Source organism: Schistocerca serialis, chromosome 1, assembly GCF_023864345.2.
Source record: "Schistocerca serialis cubense isolate TAMUIC-IGC-003099 chromosome 1, iqSchSeri2.2, whole genome shotgun sequence".
NCBI classification, from domain to species: domain Eukaryota; kingdom Metazoa; phylum Arthropoda; class Insecta; order Orthoptera; family Acrididae; genus Schistocerca; species Schistocerca serialis.
Window position 1 is genome coordinate 1,137,560,891 of NC_064638.1, and position 19,772 is coordinate 1,137,580,662.

At 44.3% G+C, this 19,772-nt stretch overlaps 1 protein-coding gene across 1 annotated transcript in view; it reads right to left on the minus strand.

Moving 5' to 3' along the window:
• Positions 1-15,148, minus strand: part of LOC126417434 (putative inorganic phosphate cotransporter) — a 167,888-nt gene extending 152,740 nt beyond the window's left edge. The window contains exon 1 of the mRNA XM_050085117.1: positions 15,020-15,148. Within this exon, the coding sequence (XP_049941074.1) occupies positions 15,020-15,107 (88 nt within the window). The 5' untranslated portion in view covers positions 15,108-15,148. The remainder of the gene's footprint in view (positions 1-15,019) is intronic.
• Positions 15,149-19,772: the final 4,624 nt, after the last annotated feature.

Here is a 19,772-nt window from a genome sequence, read left to right on the forward strand (position 1 = left end):
TGACAACACAGTACTCTGCTGACAACGTAATACCCCCTGCCTGCTTTTGTACTGGCAGGTCTGCTTCTCGTCACATTTTGTGGTCAGTCCCGCATTACGTAGGGAATGTGTGTGAATGTTGACGTTATCTCTAGAGAGAAGCCAATACTGTTAGATTCTGAAGCATGTTCTTTCCCATGCAGACAACGCTTTATGAGCACACGAATATGTTCATGTTCTCTCATATGTACCAAGTAAAACCACTAGACCGTCTCGGATGCCACAGGCCAAGCAATGCATCGCCGGTATAATAACGGTGATCAGTGATAATGCGGCGACCGGAGCACAAACCTAAAGCCGTATCTGTTTGAAAAAACATTCTATCTTGTTCGACGACAAATATAAGGATGTAGAGGCTTATCTCACTAGGGGTAAGATAGATACTGCCTACAGGAAAGTTAAAGAGACCTTTGGAGAAAAGAGAACCACTTACATGAATATCAAGAGCTCAGATGGAAACGAATTTCTAAGCAAAGAAGGGAAAGCAGAAAGGTGGAAGGAGTATATAGAGGGTCTATACAGGGGCGATGTTCTTCAGTACAATATTATGGAAATGGAAGAGGAGGTAGATGAAGATGAAATGGGGGGATATGATACTGCGTGAAGAGCTTGACAGAGCACTGAAAGACCTGAGTCGAAGCAAGGCCCCGGGAGTAGACAACATTCCATTAGAACTACTGACAGCCTTAGGAGAGCCAGTCCTGACAAAACTCTACCGTCTGGTGAGCAAGATGTATGAGACAGGCGATATACCCACAGACTTCAAGAAGAATATAATAATTCCAATCCCAAAGAAAGTAGGTGTTGACAGATGTGAAAATTACCGAACTTTCAGTTTAATAAGTCACAGCTGCAAAACACTAACGGGAATTCTTTACAGACGAATGGAAAAACTGGTAGTAGCGGACCTCGGGGAAGATCAGTTTGGATTCCGTAGAAATGTTGGAACACGTGAGGCAATACTAACCTTACGACTTATCTTAGAAGAAAGATTAAGGAAAGGCAAACCTACGTTTCTAGCATTTGTAGACTTAGAGAAAGCTTTTGACAATGTTGACTGGAATACCCTCTTTCAAATTCTGAAGGTGGCAGGGGTAAAATACAGGGAGCGAAAGGCTATTTACAATTTGTACAGAAAGCAGGTGGCAGTTATAAGAGTCGAGGGACATGAAAGGGAAGCAGTGGTTAGGAAGGGAGTGGGACAGGGTTGCAGACTCTCCCCAATGCTATTCAATCTGTATATTGAGCAAGCAGTATAGGAAACAAAAGAAAAGTTCGGAGTAGGTATTAAAATCCATGGAGAAGAAATAAAAGCTTTGAAGTTTGCCGATGACATTGTAATTCTGTCAGAGACAGCAAAGGACTTGGAAGAGCAGTTGATCGGAATGGACAGTGTCTTGAAAGGAGGGCATAAGATGAACATCAACAAGAGCAAAACGAGGATAATGGAATGTAGTCGAATTAAGTCGGTTGATGCTGAGGGAATTAGATGACGAAATGAGACACTTAAAGTAGTTTTGCTATTTGGGGAGCAAAATAACTGATGATGGTCGAAGTAGAGAGGATGTAAAATGTAGACTGGCAATGGCAAGGAAAGCGTTTCTGAAGAAGAGAAATTTGTTAACATCGAGTATAGATTTAAATGTCAGGAAGTCGTTTCTGAAATTGTTTGTATGGAGTGTAGCCATGTATGGAAGTGAAACATGGACGATAAATAGTTTAGACAAGAAGAGAATAGAAGCTTCCGAAATGTGGTGCTACAGAAGAATGCTGAAGATTAGATGGGTAGATCACATAACTAATGATGAAGTATTGAATAGAATTGGGGAGAAGAAGAGTTTGTGACACAACTTGACAAAAAGAAGGGACCGGTTAGTAGGACATGTTTTGAGGCATCAAGTGATCAGAAATTTAGCATTGGAGGGCAGCGAGGAGGGTAAAAATCGTAGAGGGAGACCAAGAGATGAATACACTAAGCAGATTCAGAAGGATGTAGGCTGCAGTAGGTACTGGGAGATGAAGAAGCTTGCACAGGATAGAGTAGCATGGAGAGCTGCATCAAACCAGTCTCAGGACTGAAGACCACAACAACAACAACATCTTGTTCGAGGGAGCTCTGGAAATGTAGGAGTGCTGTGGGCACTAGAGTCCTCGTGGAGAAGGGAGAGAAGGGGCCCCACTTGAGCCCTCACGTGATGTGTAATGCAGACTTCGTAATCATTCCGGAAATGTACGTATTTATACAGGGTGAACATTAATAAAACCGACCAACTATAGGGACGGATTCCTGACAGGAAATGGATGGAGAAAGGCCCTTTGAACATGTGTCTGTAAATGGACGGTGTGCGCACAACTGAAAACAGTACAGAGCTGCATCGCATCCACATCACAAAAGATGCTCAAAGTGGCCTCCATGGGATTGCAGATGATAGGGATAGTAGCGGCTGTCATGCAGAATACAGATAAACGTACTTTGGCATACATCGTGTTGGCGGGCCACTTGCCTGGAGTTTTTGTACTAGGGTTCGTTCCGAAATTCTGTAGAACTCGGTCCTACAGATCTGGTGTACGCACAGTCCGCCGTCTCTCTGCACGTTAGTCTGTCTGAAAGGACCCACGATCACACAAACGCCAAAAAAGAGTTTGAAACGATGTGTGATGTGGTTGATGTCTGTCAGGGTACTTGTTTTGGTATAGCTGTGCTGCTCCTAGACCGTTTCCATTTTCTCGGCCGTACAGAAATCTCGGATTGTTCCCGACTTGAGTACCTGATCATACTGCTGCTTACAGTACGCTACGTAGATCACACAGGCCGCAACACATAAGAACACACAGCACGTCGTCAGAGGAACTGTCATTGGCCAGCGCCGTCTACCGTGGCAAGGATGTTCATAGGACATTTTTACCTCCATTTCGCCGGCCGATGTGGCCGAGCGGTTCTAGACGCTTCAGTCTTGAACCGCGCGAGCGCTACGGTCGCAGGTTCGAATCCTGCCTCGGGCATGGATGTGTGTGATTTCCTTAGGTTAGTTAAGTTTAAGTAGTTCTAAGTTGTAGGGGACTGATGACCTCCGATGTTAAGTCCCATAGTGCTCAGAGCCATTTGAACTATTTTTTTCCCTCCATTTCCAGCCAGGAAACTGTCCCTGCTGTTTGTCAGTTTTATTAACGTTCACTCTGTATGAATGACTGTCTTTGATTATGTTAAACTGGATGCCTGTCATGCCACTTGAGAACATACAGGAATATTTCTAAGTTTGCATTATTCGATGCTCCAACGAGTGAATGGATATGTGGAACCAAGCGGATAACATTTTGCACATTTGCTATCACTTTCTGACTTGAAAACTTTGAAAAAAATTTCTTTGAAAACATTTTTGGAGAACGTTTTCTTGTTTTGCTGTAAGCGACACGCCCCGAAATTCTGTAAAAGTATTTCTGATGTACCCTGTAAATGGCATCAAAGATCAAATAAATTGCTCCTTTAAAACAGAATGAGTGAATGAAACATTACCATGTGAAACAATGTAAAATCGATGGTAGCTGTAACATATGAAGTGGTAACTTAAAAAGAACCCCTTCTACGTAGTTCAGAAACTGCAAGAAGGTTCCACACAATACGTGTACAAAATACGAAGATATGCAGATGTAAGAGCGTGACAGAATTAATTCTTGTGAATAAAACTTGGCAATAAATTCAGTTGGGAGTAGCATTCAACAGAATTGCTTAAACATATGAATAAAATGTTGCATGCAATGAAATGTTGTCAAGCGTAGGTGACATGTTGTTGTTGATGTGGTCTTCAGTCCTGAGACTGGTCTGAAGCAGCTCTCCATGCTACCCTATCCTGTGCAAGCTTCTTCATCTCCCAGTACTTACTGCAACCTACATCCTTCTGAATCTGCTTAGTGTATTCATCTCTTGGTCTCCCTCTACGATTTTTACCCTCCATGCTGCCCTCCAATGCCGAATTTCTGATCACTTGATGCCTCAAAACATGTCCTACTAACCGGTCCCTTCTTTTTGTCAAGTTGTGCCACAAACTCCTCTTCTCCCCAATTCTATTCAATACTTCATCATTAGTTATGTGATCTACCCATCTAATCTTCAGCATTCTTCTGTACCACCACATTTTGAAAGCTTCTATTCTCTTCTTGTCCAAACTATTTATCGTCTACGTTTCACTTCCATACATGGCTACACTCCGTACAAATACTTTCAGAAACGACTTCCTCACACTTAAATCTATACTCGATGTTATCAAATTTCTCTTCTTCAGAAACGCTTTCCTTGCCATTGCCAGTCTACATTTTATATCTTCTCTACTTCGACCATCATCAGTTGTTTTACTCCCTAAATAGCAAAACTCCTTTACTACTTTAAGTGTCTCATTTCCTAATCTAATACCCTCAGCACCACCCGACTTAATTCGACTACATTCCATTATCCTCGTTTTGCGTTTTGCTTTTGTTGATGTTCATCTTATTCGATTCGAACCTGCGACCGTAGCGGTCGCGCGGTTCCAGACTGAAGCGCCTAGAACCGCTCGGCCACTCCGGCCGGCGGAATATGGAATTGATTTACCTATTTTCGAAATGTAATATCCCATGTGTCTAGCTCCAACTACAACTCCGCGTTCGTAACTTTCCGTCGTGCGGCCATAATCACGTTGGAAAACTTTTACTAGAATCACCAGACTACAAATAACATCACCGACCAGTGACAGTGTAAGCACTGTCACGTTGTTCTTTCATGGCTTGGCAATCTTGAGTTGAGTGGCCTATCGTGGGAGATCGGCCTGCGTTGGAGGCGGGGGCGAGGGTGGGCCTGTTGGTGTTGCGGACTGAACACTCGCCCAACGGTTCTGGTCAATGCGTAGTCGGCCCGTGGTGGCGCTGGTGACCCAAACTGCTGACGAGCCGGTTACAGAAGTAGCCCACCCTCTCGTAAAAAGCACTTGCAATCGAGCAGAACCGTCCTGCAGCAACGAGAGGCCCGTGACCTCGTGGAGCTGATGTGTTACAGGCACCGAAAGTGTCGCAGCCAAGCTGGAGGCGGCGATCCATGTTGTCGACGTTCATACTGCGTGTGAAAACGCCATGTCTCGGGCATAGAGAGCCAACTCCACGCATGCCGCTTGCAGTACATCAGCAATGTACAGAGAGGACAACAAGGGGCCGAGTACCGACCACTGTAGCACCCCTGTACGTATTGGCCTCACAGTGGATGTGGCTTGTTCAGCCCGTTCATGCAACGTCCTGCCAGAAAGGTAGGACCAGGGAGGATTTTGTGTGATGTCGGAACCCGTGCACAAAGAGCCTGTACACGAGGCCGTCATATCACACGAAGTCAAAGGCCCCAGACATGTCCAGCAGCGCTGCTCCAACGTACTGCTGCGTTTCCAGCACCCTCGTGGCAGGTTTAGTCAGGCTTAGCAGTTGGTGAGAGGTGGCGTGGCCACTTCTGAAGCCAAACTATTCATCAGGCAGGAGGCGTTCCTTGTTGGCATGCATATGTAGCACCGCAGTTATAGCCTGTCAAAGACCGTCGAGAGGGACAGGAGGAGACTGATGGGATGGTAGTTGAATGTCAGCTGAGGGCCCTTGTTTGTCTTTGGAATGGCGACCATGTCGGCGTGTTCCATGCTCCCAAACTAAGATTAAAGATGTTGGCCAGATGCCGATGGATTCCTGGCGACAGATTCTTGCCGAGAATGTTGATCCCATCACTGACCCTGACCCGTCTGGAATCGATGGATAGAAGCTGCACAGCAATTTCCGCCTCAGAGATTGGAAAGGGGGGAGGGGGCTGATATCGTCTTCGGCGCGCGCAACCAGGAAGGAAGGCAGCCTTTCATTGGCAAGCTAGATGTGGTCGTCATCGACAACATCCGCTAATGGGGTGAAATTGGCCTCGAAAGCTTCAGCCAGTACACTAGCCTTCGCGTCTGAGTCACAGACGACTACCTGGCCGTCCTGCAGTGGTGGGACGCGCTGCCGACCTTGCAGGAGGGTGCGGACGACCCTCCAGGTGCTGCCGTCCGCAGGATCGAGGGTGGGGCCGACGTCCATCCAGCCCCTGCTGCGGTGATCCTCGACAGCGGCCTTGATCTCCCTACGCATCTTGTTGAGATGGTTCTTGGTGGCTGGCTGGCGAGTGAGTTTTCCACTCACGGAACAGCCGGTTTTTCTCCCGTATTGCTGCCTGGAGAGAGGTGGGAGGCGGCGTGGCGGTCCCGTGGCAATTGCAGCCGACCTGGAGTGGCAGCAGACGCTGTCCGAAGTAGGCCCCCGATTATGGAGGCGAGAGCCATGCCAGCTCCCACTGTGTTCGGGGCCGGTTAATCGGTGACCAGGGGTCCTATTCTGTATAGTTCATATCGATCGGTGTAGTTGATTCGTTTCAGTAGCGACGTAGTTTTCGGCTCTTTATCAAAATATCCTGTTCAGTAAGCTTCTGAGACCTGTTACCGAACGGTCCTCCCACCGATTTTACGACAATTGTACCGAGAGGTTTTGGATTCGGTGTGGCCCTGTCGATTAGTGAGCTGCGGTTTATGTACACCTATAATTTGTTATTTTAAACATATTTAGCGGTTTTAGCTGTGGATTTAGTGATTGTGTTACTAAAGAATCACCAGAGGACACATCCGGTTGGAAAGTGAGTTCATAATAGACTATTTTCCTTTGTTAGAAATACGGTTAGGCTAGGTTGTTACTGTGAATGATTACATCCAAAAAGAAAACGTTTTCGGTCAATATTCTCTCAAAATACGTGTTATTTTAAAGCAAATAAGAGTTTAAAGATCATTAAATAGTAAGACATCGGCTCTGCTTACGTGTATTACATGAGTGTGAAATGGGTCAAATGACTCTGATCACTATGGGACGTAACTTCTGAGGTCATCAGTCCCCTAGAACGTAGAACTACTTAAACCTAACTAACCTAAGGACATCACACATATCCATGCCCGAGGCAGGATTCGAACCTGCGACCGTAGCGGTCACGCGGTTCCAGACTGAAGCGCCTAGAACCGCACGGCCACACCGGCCGGCCACATGAGGGTGAACTGACGTTACTAGTGACTTTGTGTACTTTTTCCCACAAATGGTTTAGTTAGTAATTATCGAAACGTGTTTACAACTTTCAAGTAACATTGGAAAGCAGTTATGTAAAGCCTGATATTAGAAACCTTCCAAACTATTACGAGTTTCTGACTTATGCAGCATCATTTGGCAACGAAGTCAGCCTACGTTCCTTCGCAATAGTACAAGACTGCCAGCACGGTAGCTCAGCGTGTTCGGTCAGAGGGTTAGCTGCCCTCTGTAATAAAAAAAAAACTGAGATAATAGATCAACAACGAACTTAAAAGGGTGTCTTACGATGTCCGCCCCGATCAGATGCAACAAACGAAAAAAAAAAGCCGACGTGGTAGCTCAGCGTGTTCGGTCAGAGAGCTGGATGGCCTCTGTTATAAAAAAACAGAGTGAAAAGATCAACAACGAGCTTCAACGGATGTCATGTGACGTCCGCTGTCCGCTACGATGAAATACAACGAACCATAACGAACAAAATGTACGAGTATGCTTTCACGCGATAGTTTGCGTCTGTCTTCAGGAGATTTCCAGTTCAGTTCTTTGAGGCTGTCCGTGACCTCCTCCACTGGTCAAACAAACATGTGACCATTCTCTGCATACGTTCTGTACCCCATGTTTGGCATGGATCCCACACGCATCAACAGTATTCCAGAATGAGCGTTTTGTAAGCAGTCTCATTTGTAGACTGACTGCATTTCCGTAGTAATCCACTGATGAACCAAGTCTGCCACCTGTTTTACTTGTGACTGACTGTGAACCTATGCAATCGTCCTATTTCAAATCACTTCAATTTGCATAGTTTGCCCGATTTCATCTGTGACTCACTGATATTGTAGTTATAGGACACTACGAATTTTCGTTTTTTGAACTCCAAAATTTTACATTTTTGATCACTTAAAACAAGTTGTCTACCTTTGCACCGCTTTGAAATCTTACCAAAATCTGATTGAACAATTGTGCACCTTTCTTTCACACCCTACCTCATTATTAATAACTGCATCACCTATGAAACGTCTAACATTATAGGTAATATTGTCCACAATGTCATTAATATACAACATGAACAGCAAGTAACCAAATACACTTCCTTGGAGCACATCTGAAATTATTTTTACGCTTCTCGATTACTCTCCATACTAGGTAACTTGCGGCGTCCCGCTTAACAGTAAATCCAAAATCGTGACAACTTGACTTGTTACGCCACAAGATCTAATTTTCAATAATAACTGTACCTATGGTACTGAGTCAAATGCTTTTCAGAAGTCAAGAAATGCTGCAACTTCCTGATTGCCTTGATCCACCACTTTCAGGATGTCATGTGAGAAAAGGGGAGTTGGATTTGACCTGACGGATATTCGGGAAATCCATGTTCGTTGGCATGGAGGAGGTCATTCTGTTCGAGTATCTCGGTACATTTGAGCTCAGAATATCTCCTAGGATTCTACAACAAATAAATAGAGTACAGCTGAAAAACGCCCTAAAAGATTTATTGGTAGCCAACTCCTACTCAGCTGACAAATTTATTAACAGAACAAGTTGATATATTTATGATTAACTATATTGCATAAAATAAATGCAACGTAGTATTATACCTGACATCGATACAATTTTAGCGCAGTAATGCAGTCTCTATAGGGAAGCCTTGTATTTCTTTTATGATGCTTCCCTACAATAACTTTGGAACTAGCTTATACACTTCACAACCTATATCTTTAATTGCTTATGGTATGCTTTCAATTGGTATTTAAATCAAAAAGATGTATAAAATTTTCGGCTCTTCTGTATGCTTCAGGACCATTTTTAAAGCGATATATATATATATATATATATATATATATATATATATATATATATATAAGTCAGACAAATAAAAATTCATAGTATATATATATATATATATATATATATATATATATATATATATATACTCTATGAATTTTTATTTGTCTCACTTGTTACACATCCTCAAGGATCTGGTCACTATGGGCCTATAAAACGAATATGTACTAATCTAAAATTTTACTTACTATGAAGCATATTCTCTCTTTTCGCATTAATTTTTTCTACCTTCGTCTTAATTTTCTGGTTTGGAGCTTTCTACGCTTCAAATAATTTAATTAATAATTTCTGTACTCCATTGAATAAGCAATAAAAGTGACTACACTTCTAGTTTTTACCCTTTCCATCTCGCCGAGCTGCCTACACGTATTACGTTTACGTAAGTCTCTCAATCGTTTCTGTAAAGTGATATCCTAATTCCGCTTCTGTAATGCAAATTCTCCAGTACCGATTCTGGTAACTGCCGTATTAGAGCTCCCACAGTCGATTTCGGCTCTATATGAACATTCTGGCGCATATGAGTCGTGTTAGGCCATTAAGTTGCTACTTGCTTTTTAAACTGTTCCTAACGTGGACCATTTGTGGTGCGTAAGAAAAAAAAAAAGAAGTTATTCATGTCCACTATTTAATTGACGGGTAGAACGTTTTTCTTTAATCAAATGCAAGAGATACAGAGTGACAATTATTGAGCAGTATGGAAAAAAAAACATGAATTAGTTACAAGCTACGGCGTGCACACACAGTATTCAATATGTAAACGTCACTACAGATATTCGGATTTCGGTTATGGCAGGTTCAATATGCCTGCCATCATAGATGATGATGTGGCGCAGACGAATAGCGAAATTCTGCATGACCCGCTTAAGTGTCGGAACGTCGATGTTGTCGATGACCTCCTGAATGGCTGTTTTCAGCTCAGCGATGGTATTGGAGTTTGTTTGTGCTCTTTTTAGATTAGTTCAGACGTTCTTTGCACAACAGTTTCTAGCTTGGATAGGGACTGCGACTGCTGTGTTCGGATGCGAGCTGAGTTGGCATCCCTTCGCTCCCAGCTTCAGGCAGTGTTGGCTTCGGTCACGCAGCTTGAGGCTGTTGCCAATGGGCATCACTGTGGGGGGTCCGGATGGGGGTTTGTCGGGGACGACCAGCTCGTCCCACGCATCCCCCGATCGTACTACGGCTGTGGCTGCCCGGGATACTGCCCACATTGAGGCTGACCCCTCACCCGTGGTAGGGTGGGAGGTCGTCTCGAGGTGTGGCAGGGGGCAAAAGACATTCCGGAGGGCTGAACGGAAGGCCTCTCCAGTTTCTCTGACGAACCAGTTTCAGGCTCTGTCTCCGGGCGATACTGATCTTTGGCCGGACGTGGCTGCTTGTCCTGTTCCAGAGGTTGCCCCTCAGTCTGCAAGATCCGGGTGGTCGCAGAGGGTAGGCTTACTGGTAGTTGGGAGCTCCAACGTCAGGCGCGTAATGGGGCCCCTTAGGGATATGGCAGCAAGAGAGGGGAAGAAAACCAATGTGCACTCCGTGTGCATATCGGGAGGAGTCATTCAAGATGTGGAAAGGGTCCTTCCAGATGCCGTGAAGGGTACAGGGTGCACGTATCTGCAGGTGGTGGCTCATGTCGGCACCAATGATGTGTGTCGCTATGGATCGGAGGAAATCCTCTCTGGCTTCCGGCGGCTATCTGATTTGGTGAAGACTGCCAGTCTCGCTAGTGGGATGAAAGCAGAGCTCACCATCTGCAGCATCGTCGACAGGACTGACTGCGGACCATTGGTACAGAGTCAGTGGAGGGTCTGAATCAGAGGCTGAGACGGTTCTGCGACCGTGTGGGCTGCAGATTCCTCGACTTGCGCCATAGGGTGGTGGGGTTTCGGGTTCCGCTGGATAGGTCAGGAGTCCACTACACACAGCCGGAGGCTACACGGGTAGCAGGGGTTGTGTGGTGTGGGCTGGGCAGTTTTTTAGGTTAGATGGCCTTGGGCAAGTACAGACAGGGCAAAAGCCTCAACGGGTGCGGGGCAAAGTCAGGACATGCGGGGACCAAGCAGCAATCGGTATTGTAATTGTAAACTGTCGAAGCTGCGTTGGTAAAGTACCGGAACTTCAAGCGCTGATAGAAAGCACCGAAGCTGAAATCATTATAGGTACAGAAAGCTGGCTGAATCCAGAGATAAATTCTGCCGAAATTTTTACAAAGGTACAGACGGTGTTTAGAAAGGATGGATCGCATGCAACCGGTGGTGGCGTGTTTGTCGCTGTTAGCAGTAGTTTATCCTGTAGTGAAGTAGAAGTGGATAGTTGCTGTGAATTATTATGAGTGGAGGTTACACTCAACAACCGAGCTAGGTTAATAATTGACTCCTTTTACCGACCTCCCGACTCAGCAGCATTAGTGGCAGAACAACTGAGAGAAAATCTGGAATACATTTCACATAAATTTTCTCAGCATGTTATAGTCTTAGGTGGAGATTTCAATTTACCAGATATAGACTGGGACACTCAGATGTTTATGACGTGTGGTAGGAACAGAGCATCGAGTGACATTATACTGAGTGCACTATCCGAAAATTACCTCGAGCAACTAAATAGAGAACCGAGTCGTGGAGATAACATCTTGGACCTACTGATAACAAACAGACCCGAACTTTTCGACTCTGTAAGCGCAGAACAGGGAATCAGTGATTATAAGGCCGTTGCAGCATCCTTGAATACGGAAGTACATAGGAATATAAGAAAAGGGAGGAAGGTTTATCTGTTTAGCTAGAGTAATAGAAGGGAGATTTCAGACTACCTAACAGATCAAAACGAAAATGTCTGTTCCGACACTTACAGTGTTGAGTGTTATGGAAAAAGTTCAAGGCAATCGTAAAATGCGTTTTAGACAGGTACGTGCCGAGTAAAACTGTGAGGGACGGGAAAAACCCACCGTGGTTCAACAACAAAGGCAGGAAACTACTGTGAAAGCAAAGAGAGCTTCACTGCAAGTTTAAACGCAACCAAAACCTCTCAGACAAACAGAAGCTAAACGATGTCAAAGTTAGCGTAAGGAGGGCTATGCGTGAAGCGTTCAGTGAATTCAAAAGTTAAATTCTATGTACCGAGTTGACAGAAAATCATAGGAAGTTCTGGTCTTACGTTAAATCAGTAAGTGGCTCGAAACAGCATATCCAGACACTCCGGGATAATGATGGCATTGAAACAGAGGATGACATGCGTAAAGCTGAAATACTAAAAACCTTTTTCCAAAGCTATTTCACAGAGGAAGACCGCACTGCAGTTCCTTCTCTAAATCCTCGCACAGACGAAAAAATGGCTGACATCGAAATAAGTGTCCCAGGAATAGAAAAGCAACTGGAATCACTCAACAGAGGAAAGTCCACTGGACCTGACGGGATACCAATTCGATTCTACACAGAGTACGCGAAAGAACAATCCCCATTCTAACAGCCGTGTACCTCAAGTCTCTAGAGGAACGGAAGGTTCCAAATGATCGGAAAAGAGCACAGGTAGTCCCAGTCTTCAAGAAGGGTCGTCGAGCAGATGCGCAAAACTATACACCTATATCTCTGACGTCGATCTGTTGTAGAATTTTAGAGCATGTTTTTTACTCGCGTATCATGTCATTTCTGGAAACCCAGAATCTACTCTGTACGAATCAACATGGATTCCGGAAACATCGATCGTGTGAGACCCAACTCGCTTTATTTGTTCATGAGACCCAGAAAATATTACGTACAGGCTCGCAGGTAGATACTATTTTCCTTGAATTCCGGAAGGCGTTCGATACAGTTCCGCACTGTCGCCTGATAAACAAAGTAAGAGCCTATGGAATATCAGAACAGCTGTGTGGCTGGATTGAAGAGTTTTTAGCAAGCATAACACAGCATGTTGTTCTCAGTGGAGAGACGTCTACAGACGTTAAAGTAACCTCTGGCGTGCCACAGGGGAGTGTTATGGGACCATTGCTTTTCACAATATATGTAAATGACCTAGTAGACAGTGTCGGAAGTTCCATGCGGCTTTTCGCGGATGATGCTGTGGTATACAGAGAAGTCGAAGCATTAGAAAATTGTAACGAAATGCAGGAAGATCTGCAGCGGATAGGCACTTAGTGCAGGGAGTGGCAACTGACCCTTAACATAGACAAATGTAATGTATCGCGAATGCATAGAAAGAAGGATCCTTTATTGTATGATTATATGATAGCGGAACAAACACTGGTAGCAATTACTTCTGTAAAATATCTGGGAGTATGCGTGCGGAACGATTTGAAGTGGAATGATCATATAAAATTAATTGTTGGTAAGGCCGGTACCAGGCTGAGATTCATTGGAAGAGTCCTTAGAAAATGTGGCCCATCAACGAAGGAGGTGGCTTACCAAACCCTCGTTCGACCTATATTTGAGTATTGCTCATCAGTGTGGGATCTGTACCAGATCGGGTTGAGGGAGGAGATAGAGAAGATCCAAAGAAGAGGGGCGCGTTTCGTCACAGGGTTATTTGGTAAGCGTGATAGCGTTACAGAAATGTTTAGCAAACTCAAGTGGCAGACTCTGCAAGAGAGGCGCTCTGCATCGCGGTGTAGCTTGCTGTCCAGGTTTCGAGAGGGTGCGTTTCTGCATGAGGTATCGAATATATTGCTTCCCCCTACTTATACCTCCCGAGGGGACCACGAATGTAATATTAGAGAGATTCGAGCGCGCACTGAGGCTTTCCGGCAGTCGTTCTTCCGGCGAACCATACGCGAGTGGAACAGGAAAGGGAGGTAATGACAGTGGCACAAAGGTGCCTTCCATCACACACCGTTGGGTGGCTTGCGGAGTATAAATGTAGATGTAGATTACTGTACGCCTTGTCTTTAATGCAGCCCCACAAAAAGGAGTCACATTTATTCAGATCCGGAGAATATGCCGGCCAATCGAGGCCCATGCCAGTGGCTTCTGGGTACTCCAGGACCAGAATGCGGTCCCCAAAGTGCTCTACCCAGACATCAAACACTCTCCTGCCTCGATGAAGTCGAGCTCCGTCCTGCATGAACCATTCTTGTCGAAAATCAGGGTCACTTGGATAATGGGGATCAAATCATCTTCCAAAACCTTCACGTACCGTTCGGTGGTCACCGAGCCATCAAGGAATATCGCACCGATTATTCCGTGATTGGACATTGCACACCACACAGTCATCCGTTGAGTGGAAGAGAATTCTCGATCGCGAAATGCGCCAGTTTTGCTTATTGATGAACCCATCCAAATGAAAGGGCTTCGTCGCGCACGCGCATACTAAATCCCATCACACTCCGCGGCCGACCGCGCATTTTGAACGTCCTAACGCAAACCGTTTAAAAGTTATGAAGATTTTATTTCATATAGTTCTATAATTGTCATACTGTAAAAGAATGCTGATATATTCCCTGAATTTGCAAAATCGAAGTATTTAGCAACAGTCCTATACCTTGAGTAGCAGTATAATTTCTAAACAGCTGCTCTCGCTTTTAGTGGCAATAGTTCAAATACAGGGTTAAGAATATGTCATCTCTCGTTGGGAGGATTCGTAGCCATTCCAAGTCTCCACACGCTCGAATGCAGGAATGTTCGACCAGATATAGCTTCGCGCCTTTTTTTCACAGCGCGCATGGTGTAGAGTGGTGTTATTGAATAGTTTCGCACGCATTTATTAGAGTGGATAAGATTTTCAAACACTGCTTTTTATCAGTCTCCCCTTCCTCATCTTTATTACTGACGTCCGTTAGGAAATTGCACTTTCTCTTTGTTACAAGTATTACGGAGATGTTGATAACCTCTGTAAACCGTGATGATGAAATAAGCACAGAGGATTTAGAAACGAAGTCTTGTAAAAAATAGCTGAAGCCCGGACAAGCGATATTTGATTGCGCTAGCAAAATCAGTGCTGGGCTTAGGTGTAAACAGGACAGTGAAAATCGATTTCTGGAATTGGACTTTCGTCTTGCGCGAATCGCGTCCCGTGTAAACGCAGTGGCAGCACCGCAGAGCATCGCACGCCGCTGGCTGTAACGTACTTGATTCGACGTATTCGGCGCCGGGGTCCCTCACATCGTCGACCTCCAGTTCCGTGGAGCTCTCTGCCTCCTTCTTGTGGTCCTCCATGGAGAGCGGTCACTTCTGCACTGCTCCGCGGCCTAAGAACTACTGACTAGCAGGCTACCATCGCGTAATAGCCGACCTCCCAAGGATACGGCGCCGCCGACGCTGCTGCCCTCTGCCGGCGGTACCGTACGAAGAACTGCGGATGGCTCGTACGGAAATCCAGTGCACCGCTAGGGAGTTTACCTGTATTCTGTACGGTATCTGTATAGAATACTCATCAGAAGCTTCGGAACCTTCTATGTACCGCAGAATTTTGGAGAGGCTGACTCGCCAGTATTAAAGGAGGCGGGGGGTATTGTGTAAAGCAGTGACAGCTGAACAGGAGCTCAGCGACTGCTACCGTGGACAAGTCATTGGATGTCACTGCAGTAACAAATCCATCAGGGACGTTTCAATCAGAGAGAACAATTTCTTAATTCATGTCGTTTATTTTTTACAAGGTTGTGTTTGCAAATCATCTGTGCCTCTTTCGTAACCATGGTTAAGTGCGGTTTTCAATACCTCCGTATATTTATAACCAGAGAGTTCAATTTGTTACTGCATGTCAGTGAACTTATGATGAGGAGAGGGGGATGGTGCAAAATATGTCTGCAACACTTATGTGCCGCCCGGAGTGGCCGAGCAGTTCTAGGCGCTACAGTATGGAACCGCGAGACCGCTACGGTCGCAGGTTCGAATCCTGCCTCGGGCATGGATGTGTGTGATGTCCTTAGGTTGGTTAGATTAAAGTAGTTCTGAGTTATAGGGGACTGATGACCACAGCAGTTAAGTCCCATAGTGCTCAGAGCCGAAAACTTATGCACCCTAAATAATATGTGCGAAACTGTTCGGTAACAGCAGTCTAAATCACGCGCGTTGTGGAAAATGTGCGAAGCGATAACACAGGTCTGCAAAAAAATATTTTTTGAAAGTTGTTTGAAATTTGTTAACTGACATTTATGTACTTTTAAGCGCTGATTTCAAAAATGCAGTCCTTTTCTTTCTATCACGACAGGTTTTCTCACAAAAATGGGAGTATTTTTGGGTATAATAACAAAATTTAAGCAATTTATCACATTTTTTCCATCGTTATAAAATTTTATTTTATGTAAAAATCATGTTCTAAACTACATTTCCAGTTCACTTCCATTTCTCATTAAGCTCATAAGTTCCTATAATAACGGTTACGCTTTCTGTCGAAGATTCTTTTATTGCTTTTCCGGCTCTGGACTCGTTGAGGATCATCTCTTTTTATCATCCAGCAGTAGTCCGCTATCATGCTGACGTTCCATCTTCCTTGGTATCTTCTTTCCATTTCTTTGATGTCTTGGTGGAATCTTTCGCCCTGCTCTTCACTTACATCACCAAAGTTGGCAGCGAAGTAGTCAAGATGTGAGGAGAATATTCTATTTTGAAACGTGCCATGGAACATCACTGCAAAACAACGGTAAGAAATATACTTTTTGTTTTTCAAATTGAAACCTCGTAAGCTGCAAGAACAAAAATAGCAGTCATCACTATGATTTTTGGGCTCCCTCCAAACCATTGGTATTCCAAAACGTAAGTACTGCTTTTTACCTTGAAACCATTGCCTCAGTTCTTCAACACATACTGAACAAACTTTTTGTGGGGCCCAAGGCTTATCTTGATCGCCTAACTTTGTACCAAAATAGACGAAATATACTTTTTCAACAAAATGGGAAATGTTTCTTTGTTGCATTTTAACGGTATAGTTGCCACAAATGTAGCAGAAGCAATCCGGCGAGTTAATACATCCTCTGGTACCAAGTGTCCATTGTCCTTAAAATAACTTCACAACACGAGAAAACAGTCACTACTTTAAAGCACTAGTAACAACAACACGTGAACAGCACAGAGTGAAGAGGTACTGTGTACTGAAGGACAACAGCAGAAGCTCACTGCTTGGTGATGGCGGTTGATGGGGCAGCGCGACAGACAGGCACTGACATGAAAATACTGCTGGTTTCTCCTAATTTCTCTTTATTTTACGTATATTTAGTATAAAAACGGCTAAATAACAGTTTATGGACATCCTAAAAACCAAAATTCAAACTAATTAGAGCGCTGAAATATCGAAAAAAGCTAAAACTAGACAAGCAGTTTGTGAAATAACTGAACGTGATGGAATTTCTTCACTATTTTTCCCGAAATCAGCGGTGAAAACACTATAAAAATCACTTAATAAATTTGATACAATTTTTATGTCGCAGACCTGTGTAATTGGTGGAACATTGCTACATTGCCGGCCGAAGTGGCCGTGCGGTTAAAGGCGCTGCAGTCTGGAACCGCAAGACCGCTACGGTCGCAGGTTCGAATCCTGCCTCGGGCATGGATGTTTGTGATGTCCTTAGGTTAGTTAGGTTTAACTAGTTCTAAGTTCTAGGGGACTAATGACCTCAGCAGTTGAGTCCCATAGTGCTCAGAGCCATTTTTGAACCATTGCTACATTCCGACGTTTGTAGACTTGGAATGGCTAGAAAATGTACTAATGAGTAAAGATACATTCTTAACCCTGTGCCTGAGCTTCGTCACTAAAAACGAGAGTGGGTCCAGCAGTTTACAAATTATCCTGCGACACAGGATATGGGACTGTTAATAAGTAGTTCGATTTTACAAATCCAGCAAATATATCAGCGTTCGTTCATCTCTTGCCACTCGATAAAAGGAGAGCAGTGTTTTCGTCAGTTAAATAGTGGACGTAAATAACTTCTTGATCGTTCGAATATTTTTAAGCCCTCATACCACACAAAAACAAATGGTCCAAGTTAGCAAAAGTTTAAAAAGCAAGTAATAACCTAACGATCCGATCACGACTCATATGCGTCAGAACGTTTATATGGAGCCGAAAACCGATTGTGGGAGCTCTACTAAAGCAGTTACGAGAATTACTACTGGAGAACTTGCATTACAGGAGCAGAACTAGGGTATCACTTTACAGAAAACATTTTAGGAGTCCTATGTGAACGTAATACGTGTAGGTTGCTGGTGAGGTGGAAAAAGGTAAAAGCTAGAGGTGTAGTCACCTTTATTCCTTATACAATGAGGTACAGAAAACATTAAGTAAATTGAACCTTCCAGCAGATTAAAACTGTGTGCCGGACTGAGATTCGAACTCTGGATCTTTGTCTTTCACGGGCAAGTGCTCTAACACTTTTTTAAAAAAATTTTGTTCGGTATTGTTCGTTTCGTCTGATCTAAGCGGAGTCACAAGACATCCGTTCAAGTTGATCGTTGATTCCTTTACTCAGTTTTTTTATTACAGAGGACAATCGGCCTTCTGACCAAACACGCTGAGCTACCGTGCCGGCTTTTTCCGTGCAGATCGCTCATATGTAACCACGCCCTTCAAAAATTGTTCCTATTGGTTATATAAATCCAACCACCTATGTTGAGTAGCGCTCAACAAAGTTGCCCAAGTACGACTCACGCTGTGAGGATCGGTTATGAGTCGTGCTTGGGTAGCTCAGTGGTAGAGTACTTGCCCGCGAAAGGCAAAGGTCCCGAGTTCGAGTCTCAGTCCGGTACACAGTTTTAATCTGCCTGGAAGTTTCATAATAGCGCACACTCCGCTGCAAGGTGGAAGTCTCGTTCTGGATTAGTTAAATTGTTTGTGGCCTAGAAGGCTCCAGACCAGAAAATTAAGACGCAGGCAGAAAAAATTAATGCGGAAACAGAAGATATGCTTCCCTAGTCGACTGTGGGTGATGAGATTGCCAAGTGGAAACGCGAAGGAACAACAGCTAAACCAAGACCAGACAGAGCTCATGTAGTAACGGACAGGAACCGTCGAACATTGCAGAGTGTGGCTGTAAGAAATTAAATGAAATCAACGGAAGGAATCACTCGTGGGTTCCGATGTGCTACCAGCTGTTCAGTTAGCACAATTACTGTGGGTAGGGAGTGCAAATGAATGTAAATGAATGGCGTACAACGGTCTAGTAGCTCCTCATAAGCCTCACATTTCTGTCGTCGGTGGTAAGCGACGTGAATAACTTTAAACGAGTGATTTGGGCTGATGAGACAAGCTGTATCCTGTAGCAAGCCGATGGAACGGTTTGGATTTGAAGAAACACGCGGAGAACGTTATCTGGCATTATACGAGGGTTGGAACATTAATAGTGGCACCTATTTATTTATAGCTCGTACAAAATAGATACGTGTTTCAATAAATGCTTGTGACTACTTTGAAGGTCAGTAAAACTTTGAAACACGTATCTATTTTGTACGAGCTGTAAATAAATAGTTGCCACTATTAAAGTTCCAACTCTAGTATGTAGTGGCACCAATAAAGTACAGAGGAGGTGGTGTTTCGGAATGGGTGTGTTTTTCTTGATTATAGTGTTGTCGCGCTCAAGAAAACGCTAACTGCGGTAGGATACGAACACATTTGACAGCATTCTGTCCGGCAGACAGTAAAAGAACAGTTCGGAGACGTTGACTGTTTGCATCAGCACGACAATGCGCTATTCCATAAGGCCGCACCTGTGAGGCAATAGTTTGTGGACAACATTCCTGAAATGGACTGGCCTGCCTAGAGTTCCGACGTGAACGCAATGTAACACCTTTGGAATGAGTTAGAACTTCGGCTCCGCTCCAGACTCCAGCGTCCAATATAACATATATTTATAACAGTGTCTTTTATTTCACACAGATAATGGAGTCTAC